Consider the following 11,983-nt stretch of genomic DNA (forward strand, 5'->3'; position numbering starts at 1 on the left):
AAAAAAAAAAAAAAAAAAGATAAAAGTCTCCAGTTCCATCCATGTTGCTGCAAATGACATGATTTCCTTGTTTTTTATGGCCTAATAGTATTTCACTTCATCTATATATACATTTTCTTTATCCACTCATCCATTGGTGGACACTTAAGTTTATTCCATATCTTTGCTCTTGTGAATAGTGCTGCAGTAAACATGGGAGATGGGAGTGAAGGTTGTCTCTTTGATATACTGATTTCTTGTCTTTGGGTAAATAGTAGTAGGACTGTTGGGTATGATAGTTCTCTCCTTAGATTTTTGAGAAATCTCCATACTATTTTCCATGATGACTACACTAATAACACTCCCACTAGCAGTGTAAGTTCCTTTTTCTCCACATCCTTGCCAGCATTTGTTATGTTCTTTTCGTAATAGCCATTTTAACTGGGTAAGATGATACCTCATTGTGGTTTTGATTTGCATTTCCCTGATCATTAGTGATGTTGAGTGTTTTTTTCATATACCTGTTAGCCATTTGTATGTTTTCTTTTGAGATATGTCTGTTCATCTCCCTTGCCCACTTTTCAACAGGAATTGTTTATTTACTGTTGTGTCGAGTTCCTCATATTCTAGATATTAGTCCCTTGTTGGATGAATAGTCTCCCATTCAACAGACTGTCTCTTCACTCTGTTGTTTCCTGTACTGTGCAGAAGCTTTTTAGCTTAATATAGTCCCACTTAACTATTTTTGTTTTTGTTTTAGGCCTTAGCCATGAAAGCTTTGCTTAGACCAGTGTCCTGAAGTGATTCCCATATGTTTTCTTCTGGGAGTTTTAACTAGTTTTGGGTCTTATATTTAAGTCTTTAATCCATCTCAAGTTTATTTTTATATACAGTTAGAGTGAGGAGTCAGGTTTATTCTTCTGCATGTAGAGATCCAATTTTCCCAGCACCATTTATTGAAGAGGGTGTCCATTCCCCATTGTGTATTTTTGACACCTTTCTCAAATCTCAGTTGGCTGTAACTACTTGGATTTATTTCTAGGTTCTCCATTCTATTACATTGAGCTATCTATTTTTTATACCAATACAGTGCCATTTAGCCTTATTTTGAAGTCAGTCACTGTGATGCCTCCAACTTTGTTCTTTTTACCCAATATTGCTTTGGCTATTCTGGGTCTTTTTGGTTCCATATGAATTTTGTTATTTTTAATTTTATTTTTTGAGATGGAGTCTTGCTCTGTTCCCCAGGCTAGAGTGCACTGGCATGATTTTGGCTCACTGAATCCTCTGCCTCCTGGGTTAGAGCCATTCTCCTGCCTCAGCCTCCTGTGTAGCTAGGATTACAGGTGTGTACCACCACGCCTAGCTAATTTTTGTATTTTTAGTAGAGACGAGGTTTCACCATGTTGGCCAGGCTGGTCTCAAACTCCTGACCTCAGGTGATCCACCCGCCTTGGCCTCTGAAAGTGTTGGGATTACAGGTGTGAGCTACCGTGCCCGGCCACAACTTACAACTTTTTATCATTGCCCATAAACTCTTCCTTTCAGCGCAATTAATTCTTTTTTCCTACATTTGGAAAAAAGAATATATAGTTTGTAATAAGATACATTGAAAACTGGTCTCACATTTTTTTTTTTTGAGACAGTGTCTCACTGTATCGCCCAGGGTGGAATGCAGTAGCATGATCTTGGCTCACTGCAACCTCCGCCTCCCAGGTTCAAGTGGTTCTCCCACCTCACCCTCCCCAGTAGCTGGGACTATAGGTGCCTGCCACCACACCCGGCTAATTATTGTATTTTTAATGGAGATGGGGTTTCACCATGTTGGCCGGGCTGGTCTTGAACTCCTGACTGCAGGTGATCCACCTGCCTTGGCCTCCCAAAATGCTAGGATTACAGGCATGAAACACCTTGCCTGGCCCAGTTTTTAATAAGATACATTTAAGGCTGGGTGTGGTGGCTCATGCCTGTAATCCCTACATTTTGGGAGGCTGAGGTGGGTGGATCACGAGGTGAGGAGATCGAGACCATCCTGGCTAACATGGTGCTAAAAATACAAAAAATTAGCTGGGTGTGGTGGCACGCACTGGTAGTCCTAGCTACTCGGGAGGCTGAGGCGGGAGAATCACTTGAACCCGGTAGGCAGAGGTTGCAGTGAGCCGAGATCGTGCCACTGCACTCTAGCCTGGGCAACAGAGCAAGACTCCATCTCAAAAAAAAAAAAGATATATTGAAAACTCAATGTAGTTTTACCTTTGAACTCAGTGTCTCTGAATAATACTAACTCTTGGAGCTCAAAATTAATTTTACTTATTATGCATGGCAGTGAATCACATGGTAACAACACTTCAGTATATTTTGTTTTAGATTTTAGATTTTACCACTGGGACAGAGATCTAGTGTGAGAGTGCTTCTTTTCAGAAAAAGCCATTTTGTCTGTGTATAGTTACCATTCAAATAGCCTATATCTCTTAGATTTGCATTAAGAACCTCATAGACCTTTAAGGGAGAATTGGAGCAATTAGATGAATGAATTATATTTATTTTTATTACTTGTTATAGGTTTGGCAGTTCTGTACCAGTGGACCAATCTTTTCATCCCCGTGTACCTCACCATCAGAGCAAAAAATATTTTTTGGTTCCCATGATTGCTTTATCTACTGTTGTAACATGAAAGGTCACCTGCAGTGGAAATTTGAAACTACTTCAAGGGTCTATGCAACACCGTTTGCTTTCCATAACTGCAATGGCAGCAATGAAATGTTGCTGGCAGCAGCATCTACTGATGGGAAACTGTGGATCTTGGAATCTCAGAGTGGACAATTGCAAAGTGTTTATGAACTTCCTGGAGAAGTCTTCTCTTCTCCTGTGGTCCTGGAATCAATGCTCATTATTGGGTGTAGAGATAATTATGTTTATTGTCTGGATTTATTAGGTGGCAATAAAAAATAATCAAATACAGTCCTTATTTATATAACAAGTGTGAATGTTTGAAAATATTTTACCATTATAGAGCATGTGGATAGTCTTATTTTATATTAAAGATTATATTTTGGCTAAGAAACGGACACTTGTCTACTACACCTGGTTGGAGAATAGCTATATTTTACTTCCCATAGGAACAACAGAAGATTTTACAAAGAGAGAACAAAACACATCAATATATTTAGTAGCACTTTTAATTAGGTGTGATGGTTTTTATATGTCAGCTTGACTGGCTAAGGGATGCTCGGATAGCTGGTAAAACATTATTTCTGGGTATGTCTGTGAGGCTGTTTCTGGAAAAGATTAGCATTTGAATTTGAATCAGTAGACTGAGTAAAGAAGGTCCTCCCTCACCAGTGTGCCAATGTGGGTGGCATCGTTCAAGCTGAGGAGGGCCTGAATGGAACGGAAAGGTAGAGGAGGGGCAAATGCTCTCTTCTTGCTGAAATGTATCCATCTGCTCCTTCCTTTGGACATCAAAGCTCCTGGTTCTGAAGCCTTTGAACCACTCTCCTGGGTCTCCAGTGTGCAAATGGCAGATGGTGGCACTTCTCAGCTTCCATAATCACTTAAGCCAATTTTCATAATACATCTCTCCTAATCGCTAGGTTTCTATGGAGAACCCTAATGCATTAGGCTAATTTTATGTTTTTTTCTTTAAAAAAGATCCCGGCGGGGGCCAGGGGGAGGATCAGAATATACTTAGTGGGTTAAAAACCGTCTTTATTACATGAATTTGCCATTCACGGCAAAAGGTTTTTCAAAGGCAGGATCTAGTTATCGAATTACGTTCCTTAATTATTTTTAATGAAGTACTAATGTAGACTAAAATATACACACACACCGTGCCCCCCACACAGTGCAATTTCATGTTTATACGTGGTGATTTCAGGCGTTCATTGTTCCTAGCAATGCCCTTTCCTTAAAATTTTGATCTTTTGTTCATCATGGAATGGGTTTGGTTTTTTTTTTTTTTTTTGCATTAATTTTGATTTTTTAAAAATACTGCATTAAAATAGTATTTCTCTTGATTACTAAGTTTTCTGGCAGCCAAGGCAAGTGCTCACATGCCTAACTCACTTTTCATTTCATCAGGGTCTGGCCCTGTAAGTCAGTATATCTGATGTGTGGCCATAAGCTGCAAATTCTCACGTGCTCTCAGCTGCTGCTTCTGCTGCTGCTGCTGTGAGGAGGCTGTACAATCCTTTTGTCTGAGACCCAGACCATTCAATTCCAATTTAGGATTGAGACAAACATTTTATTTGCCCCTGTTCATTATTTTTCTCTAAAAATACCTAGTAAAAAATATAATAAAACACCTTGAAGTTGTTCTTGTTCAACAAAAGCTATGTAAATATAATGAGATTGTTTTGCAGTCATCGAAATCAAATTCCATCAGTGCCAAAGGTCTCATGGGTATTTTTTATTGAAAGATCTTTTCCCTTCAATAATGGACATTTTACATTAAAACTTTATACAACCAAAATATCCAAATTATATTAAAATCACACTAAGGTATTTTCATTAAGTCTCTAACTTTACTGTTGGTAAAAATATTAAGACACTTGTAACTAATGTTTCTGCTTTAAAATAAGCAATTAAACTAAACGTCACAAGAAGAGACAATACATACTATACATTTGCAGATAACTGGCTAAATGATAATTTAATAGTAATTAATAATGTTTGTGTGAGAAACAATTGCACTTGAAAAATTTAAAAAGTAAACAAAAAACCCTCTAGTTTTATATATAAGTCTATGAACAGAGGTTAATCATCTATAACCTTGCCAGGAGAAGTGCATGTTTGTTTAAAAAAAAAAAAAAAAAAAAGCTTGCATTTAACATAGTAATATTCATTAAAAAAAAAGTCTTGAACTTTTTATATGTTTTTGCAGAATTTCCCCATAGTTTGTTGCTCTGAAGACTGCAACACAACTAAAGCAAAATAACACTTCATTGGTATTTAGTGCAAATTTGGGGTGATTTTGAAATGAAATGTTAAACAAGTACCCTTTAGAAGCTGTTAGAAGTAAGTACTGTGACTGCCCTTTCTTCAGTGTACTCTTCTTTTAAAGACTTTGATGGAAAAATTTTAACTGAGGTATTTCGCCTACTTTGTTTGGGCACAGTGATATCCCAGCCAATACAAAGTTGACACAACTACCATTTTTTGTAACTGATCTTATTTCCCCACCTGTTCCCTGCCATAATTGGGATATTGTCCAAAGCTGACAGGATGAAAGAAAAAGTCAATTCAGAAGAATTACTGTAGCATTATCATTCCAGGGCTGTAGGTGGAAACATTTCCATTAAAAAGTGTTATATTAGTGAGGAAATCATTGGAACTAACAAATGCCTACATACAAGATTTAGACATGAACATTAGTATGGAAGACGTGCAGTGAAATACTAATTGCTTGCCACAGCAATAAAAAAAAGTTACATTGATTTTTAACAGTCTGAAGGTCCAGTATATATAATATTAAATCCAACTTGCAAGAGTACAACTATCCACTTGACCACACATGCCAGCTGCTACAGTGAGGCTGAGCCATTGTTTCTAGAAAGAAAATGGTTTCTACATGGTAAATAACTTTGCCATCATCCTTTATTTAAGGTACATGGTAGAATAACAGCACATTGCATATTGAGCGAGCATAAAGGAAGGTAATGATGGATACTTAATAAAGCATGTTTTTGTAGGAGAGGAAAAAGGACGTAATTCCCTCTGCACAGAGCAAAGGATGTGTACCTGTGTACCTATATTTTGGAGTAAGAATCTAAGAAAAGGGGAATAGGCCAACACTATGAAATACAAGGTTAGCACCAGCAATATGTGAGTTTGCTGGTATGTCTACGTTTCACGTAAAGTAAATTTAGGGAAATAAAAGTGGATATATGTGGCTTTTAAACTGCCAAGTCCCTTCTTTGTATGCACATGTGTATGATAATAAAAAGGCCACTTAAAACTCAGATGTTTTTTAAAGGTAGCAAGGTGAATGCTCAAAATTAGAAATGCTACTGGACATTTGACTCCAAATATGAATTAATTATAGTAAAGAAAAGACTTTCTGCAGGAAGTCCTTATTACAAAGGCTCCAAATCTTGGCTTCCTGTTAATTTTCCCTAAAGACCAAAGGGAATTTTCAAACATGTAACGTCAATAACCTGTTGTTTCTTGTAATAAATGGCTGGCTTGGGGGGTTGTTTTATTATTTTTCCTGTCTCGCTGTTGCTTTTTGAGTGAATGAGCCTCCCCTTCGAAGTCTGAAAAAGTAGATTACATTAGGATCAGTGTTTGTCTCAAAGTTCTTAACCTTTGGGATCTATCAGAATTGAGAAGAAGAGTTTTTGCCAGAATACATATTCCTGGCCCAGTCCGCACAGGCTCTGATTGAGTAGGCCTGGGTGGGAGCCTACACATTGTAACAACCACTGCCCTAGATGGAGATTCTCGAGACAGAAAGCAAACTTGTAGCTCTGATCTAGAATTGCCTTTCTTCACTACATTAAATTAGAATGTTCCCTGGGAGCCAGCTGGGCCAAATGCTTCACATGTCCTTAAGGAGGGTATTGGAATAACGAGGCCTCACACTATGAATCCACAGTGTGGTAAAAATGTGAATGGATGTGCCTTCTGTGTTACAGCTTCAGAGTGGGGAAAACTCATGAAAACTAACATGGGCACAGTTGGGAGCCAGAATGTTGTGATTCCCAGTTACTCACTGCATTCAGGAGAATGGGTGTTCTCGCTTTTAGCTAGATATGATCCTTTCACCATTACTGTAGAAAGGATCAACATTCCCACACATGGTAGAGTAAATGTTTTGGACAAAGAAAATTAGTGCATAGAATCAAAAAACCATTACAAAAGGTTGGCAAAAGTACATATTCTGAATGGTGTGTGGGTGGGTGTGTGTGCAAGGCCATGGAATGGGCATGGGCAGGCTCTCATGAGGAGTTCTTAGCTTAGATATTTTGCTTCATGTGGTCCTGTGGACGGAATTTTCTCTTGAGAACTAGGAGGAGCTCAAGGCACCAGGACCTAGGATTGTGCAAATCCACTCTTTACAATGAACACCACCAGTTCAGTTTCTAAACATTATTTTACAGCCTATAAAACATGCTGCTTTTCCCTAGCTTGATTTCTTTACCCCATATAAAAAATAAATAAATAAAAAGGGCAAGAGAGGAGCCAATAACTGGCAGTAGGGATTGGTGACAGTCACTCTTTACTTAATAATCTGTGGACAGTCGCTCCAAGCCTTTGCTTTCCTTTTGGCCAAAGCCAGCCAGGCTGGTTCTGTTGACACGGGGGCAGCATCCGGGGTGGAAAACCTCTTGGTGACTTCTTTCACTAGTGGCGCTGGGGGAGCCGAATCGGAGATCTCCACTGGGTTTTGTTTTGAAGGAAAAGGAAAAAGTAAGTTCAGAGCCACATTACACATTTTCTTTTTAATTAACAGATAAACTGTATGTATTTATCATGATAAACTGTATGTATCTGTCATGTACAACATTGTTTTGAAATATATATACATTGCAAAATAGCTACATCTAGCTAATTAAAATATACAAAACCTCACAGTTATCATTTTTGTGGTGAGAGCATTTAAAATCTACTCTCTTAGGTCTCTTGAACATATTCCTCTTATCTAACTGAAATTTTGTATCCTGTGATGAACATCTCTCCAACACCCCCCACCCCAGCCATATTTTGATTTATCAGAGGTATGAGACAGAAAAAAGAAAACCCAGTGAAACACAGACAGGCAAATTCCTGGACTCCCTCAGTGAGGAGAATGAAGGAAAGCAAGCTGTGTGTTTATAACTCTTGCACACAGAATTACAACAACCAAAGTAGTCAGTTTTAATTTCAAAGAATTTCCAGAAGCCTAATCTGTATAAAGAAGCTATGCCTGCATGATATCCAGTCAATTCCATGAAGAAAAAGATCAACTCAACAGACTGGATCTATTAAGCTGGTGAGGTTAAAAGCTACCTTCCTGGCTGGGCATGGCGGCTCACGCCTGTAATCCCAGCACTTTGGGAGGTCAAGGTGGGAGGATCACTTGAGGTCAGGAGTTCGAGACCAGCCTGGCCAACATGGTGAAACCCTGTCTTTACTAAAAATACAAAAAGTAGCCAGACTTGTTGGCAGGTGCCTGTAATCCCAGCAACTCGGGAGGCTGAGGCAGGAGAATCACTTGAACTCTGGAGGCAGAGGTTGCAGTGAACCGAGATCGCACCACTGAACGCTCCAGCATGGATGACAGAGTGACACTCCACTTCAAAAAAAAAAAGCTACTGTCCCCACAAAAGCATCCACTGGGTGCCTCTACCTCTGAGTCTCACAGATCCTGCCAGCTCCCATGACCTTCATCCTTGTCTCACAGTTCCTTTACACCGTATCACTTTCTTTATTAGAGTGTACAGCCTTCTTAATGTGAGAGAGTGCTTGTCTTATCTTTGAGTCATATTTAGTGCCTATGGCAATGGCTTACACATATGTTTCTAGAACTCAGGAAATACTGACTGAGAAGACAAAATACTTTAGAATAAAGACTTGCTTTATTAAGCTAGAGCCACTCCGAGTTGCATTAATCCATTAGTACTTCTGAGAAATCAGGCAGAGAAAGATTTGATCTCTTTGACTTTGGGGCTTTCACTTTATTTTGAAAGAAACTCATTCTCTCTCTTTTTCTCACTCTTTCTCTTTCTGGTTCTAACAGGTAGAACCCTTAATTCCTATAAGTAAAATCAAATGACATAATGCCTAGGAGGTTCTTAAGAAATTACACAGCAATCTAAAGTGGTTTTCAAATATAAAGCTTTGAGCCAGGCACGGTGGCTCACGCCTGTAATCCCAGCACTTTGGGAGGCCGAGGTGGGCGGATCACTTGAGGTCAAGAGTTCGAGACTAGCCTGGCCAACATGGTGAAACCCTGTCCCTGCTAAAAATACAAAAATTAGCTGGGTGTGGTGGCGTGTGCCTATACTCCCAGCTACTTGGGAGGACGAGGCAGAACCCAGGAGGCGGAGGCTGCAGTGAGCCGAGATGGCGCCATCACACTCCAGCATGAGTAACAGAGCAAAATTCTGTCCCCCACCCAAAATGCCAAACAAAACTAAAAAACAAATATAAAGCTTCCCTCCGTCACCAGTAGTAAATATATCTTTAATAGTGAGACCTCTTAATATCTCCTGATCTCAGGGAGCCACGGCATAGAAAAGCCTGGGTCTAGAGATTAGAAGCCCTTTGGGGAATAGTGGAGCCTCGTGAGGAAAACATGCCCTATTAACCCCTTGGAGGGAGCCTGTTCAGAGTCATCTATCCTCCAAGTGATTGGTAATAACAAGATAGTTGGATATATTACATCATTTTACCTTTTAACCAAATAAAGAATATTTTCTAAATGTGTACATCTCTTACATGTCATGAACATATAAAAACTGCTGTTGTTAATTAACATCATGGACACTGTGCTGAGAAACCTTACTCTGTAAAGTCACAGACCATCAGAAACCTGCTGCATGAAATCACATCAGTGAGAACAGACCATTTCACTTTTGCCTGGAGCATCTGAGCCAAGTGTCACCATGACATAGAGATGCAGTTTCCATTTCCAACCCAGGTGCAGAGCTCCGGGTAGCGGTTTTCAGATACAACATTTTACACATTTATCTTTTCTGTTTTTGAGACACTCTGTCGCTCGGGCTGGAGTGCAGTGGCACAATCTCGGTTCACTGCAACCTCCACTTCCTGGGCTCAAGCAATCTTCCCTCCTCAGCTTCCCAAGTAGGTGGGACTACAGGTATGCACCACCACACCTGGCTAATTTTTGTATTTTTAGTAGAGACACGGTTTTGCCATGTTGCCCAGGCTAATCTCCAACTCCTGGGCTCAAGCAATCTGCCTGCCTTGGCCTCCCAAAGTGATGGGATTACAGGCATGAGCCACCATACCTGGCCCACATTTATCTTTCTTTTGTGTATTTTTAAAATTGATATATATATATATATATACACACCATACTTGTATATATTTTGGGGGTACATGTGGCATTTTAATACATGTAAATAATGTGTAATGATCAATTAGGGTAAGTTGGATATCTAGGACCTCAAACATTTCAAACATTTATCTTAACTTTGTAGTTTTAAAGGAAACAGAAGCCTGAACACACTTTTCAGCTCAGTCTTGATATTATCTCCTTTATGTACACCATGGCTTTGATCTGACTTATTAAAATGCTACTCCATTTAAATTTTACCTAAACTTCACCCTTTACCCCAAGTCTTACTATAATTTTGTCTCTTCCCTTGTTTAGAAGGTTCTTCTGTAAGTTAATAAACCCAATTTTGTCAGAATATAGGCACAGGGTGCTGGAGATGGTTCATACTGCCGTGCTAAACGTTCACAAATGTAGAGAGCCAGCTGACATCATATTGGTATAATAGCTTTGAACTGGCCAGGGTTCTCTATTTACACAGAGAAATTGAAGATGCTCCAAACAAAGGTCTCTCCACCCCCTCAAGAGCTAACTGTTAAATATTCACCAACACACTACTGATAGTGGGTGAGTTCCTGGTGGTCTTTATCAAAAGCTTAATCAGTGTCAACATTTATGAATGAGGTTATCAGACAGCCTGTGCTTTGAAATGCTTGAGGTGCTCTGTTAGTCATTACACTGTAGGATATAAAGCACGCTCTACAAAGAGAAACCTGGAACTACAGTTACAAAACAATGGACCTGCTCTCTACCTGTCACAGAGGTAGGAAGAGTGTTGGCCTTTTTCAGCTGTTCTCTGCGCTCAAGCCTGGACACTGCAGTCTCGGGCCTCTTCTCTTCTGGCAGAGCAGTGGACTTGTGCAGGGAACCTGCTCTGCTGACACTGCTGCTTCCAGGCTGCGGGCTGACACTGACCTGCGTGGGCAGAGACAGTCATGGGAAGCATGTTTTCAACCTAAGACATGGAAAGACTGACCCTGCAGGCCTTCTGGGCTTCTAGCTGCCAGCCCCTGACCTCTGCTTCCAACGGTGGGCTGGATTACATGTATGAGCCACGTATGCTCAACCATGGCTCCCGGTGAGGGAGCAGCTCAGAGCCAGTGTGCCTAACAGGGAAAGTTACTTTCCCAGAAAAATCCCACCAAACTGACTGTAACATCAGGCCACGGAACAAGACTCCTGGTTTCCTTGCAAAATTTTGTTTCTCATGTAACTTGTATATCACTGCTGTAAGCACATCATGGATTATGGCAAATCAGGTTAACCTAAGAGTATAAAGAAACCAAATCCAATTTCACACTGAAAATGCTTCCCTGGTTTAATGGTGGTCAGTTTATTTAGTGTTCAGCCCACTCTAAGTACTTTCCACCAGCCCAGCTAGCCTTTTGTTTTGTATCCTTGTGACTGAAAAGAGAGCTAAGCTCAGGAAGGCAAAATCACAGCTGAAGCCCAGGCTACTCACATTTTCTTTGGAGAGCTTTTCCGCCTGTTTGGCCTCTCTGGCTTGCTTCCTCTCCTCCCGTGTCGCCTGCTGCTCCCGAAACCCCTTTTGCTTTTGCAGTGCTAATGTTATCCAAAGCGGCTGAGCAGTTTCCACTTTCTCTGTAAGTTTGGAGCCATCTAAGGAGTGCCTGCTCTGAAGCATTGGCTTCTCTGTAGGGAACAAGACAAAGGCCGGTTTGCAGTGAACTTAACTGCTGACTTACCTCAGTTCCTCACCCCCTAAAACTTGTGACATATTAATAACCCTATGGTATATTCAGCTGGCCCCTTCCTAGCACAAACTCTGTGCTGATGCCTGAGTGGTTCCACTGGGTGGGAAGGTAACATGTTTGATCACCAGAAAAACAAGGGCATTTGTCTTCCCTAGAAATGGAAGAAGTTACTCCGTTAGAAAAAACTAAAATAAATCTCCAGGGTCATAAAATTCAGGCCTCCAGGGGATCCAGATAGGTATTTGGTTCGTTGTTCTTTTTTTGATTCATTCTTTTTTTTTTTTTTTTT

General features: G+C 40.1%; 2 protein-coding genes across 4 annotated transcripts in view; one reads left to right on the plus strand and one right to left on the minus strand.

The window, feature by feature from the left end:
* AASDH (aminoadipate-semialdehyde dehydrogenase) overlaps positions 1–3,047 on the plus strand; it is a 43,747-nt gene extending 40,700 nt beyond the window's left edge. For 2 of the 3 annotated variants that reach the window (XM_011961242.1, XM_011961241.1), the window contains exon 14: positions 2,542–3,047. In XM_011961242.1, the coding sequence (XP_011816632.1) occupies positions 2,542–2,931 (390 nt within the window). In that variant the 3' untranslated portion in view covers positions 2,932–3,047. The remainder of the gene's footprint in view (positions 1–2,541) is intronic. The other variant, XM_011961243.1, reaches the window with a different exon arrangement.
* Positions 3,048–5,549: 2,502 nt separating this feature from the next.
* KIAA1211 (KIAA1211 ortholog) overlaps positions 5,550–11,983 on the minus strand; it is an 82,802-nt gene continuing 76,368 nt past the window's right edge. Inside the window, exons 8-10 of the mRNA XM_011961245.1 lie at positions 11,442–11,632; positions 10,732–10,894; positions 5,550–7,359 (exon numbers count right to left, since the gene is read on the minus strand). Of these exons, the coding sequence (XP_011816635.1) occupies positions 7,199–7,359; positions 10,732–10,894; positions 11,442–11,632 (515 nt within the window). The 3' untranslated portion in view covers positions 5,550–7,198. The remainder of the gene's footprint in view (positions 7,360–10,731; positions 10,895–11,441; positions 11,633–11,983) is intronic.

This window comes from Colobus angolensis, unplaced genomic scaffold, assembly GCF_000951035.1.
Source record: "Colobus angolensis palliatus isolate OR3802 unplaced genomic scaffold, Cang.pa_1.0 Scaffold54, whole genome shotgun sequence".
NCBI lineage: Eukaryota > Metazoa > Chordata > Mammalia > Primates > Cercopithecidae > Colobus > Colobus angolensis.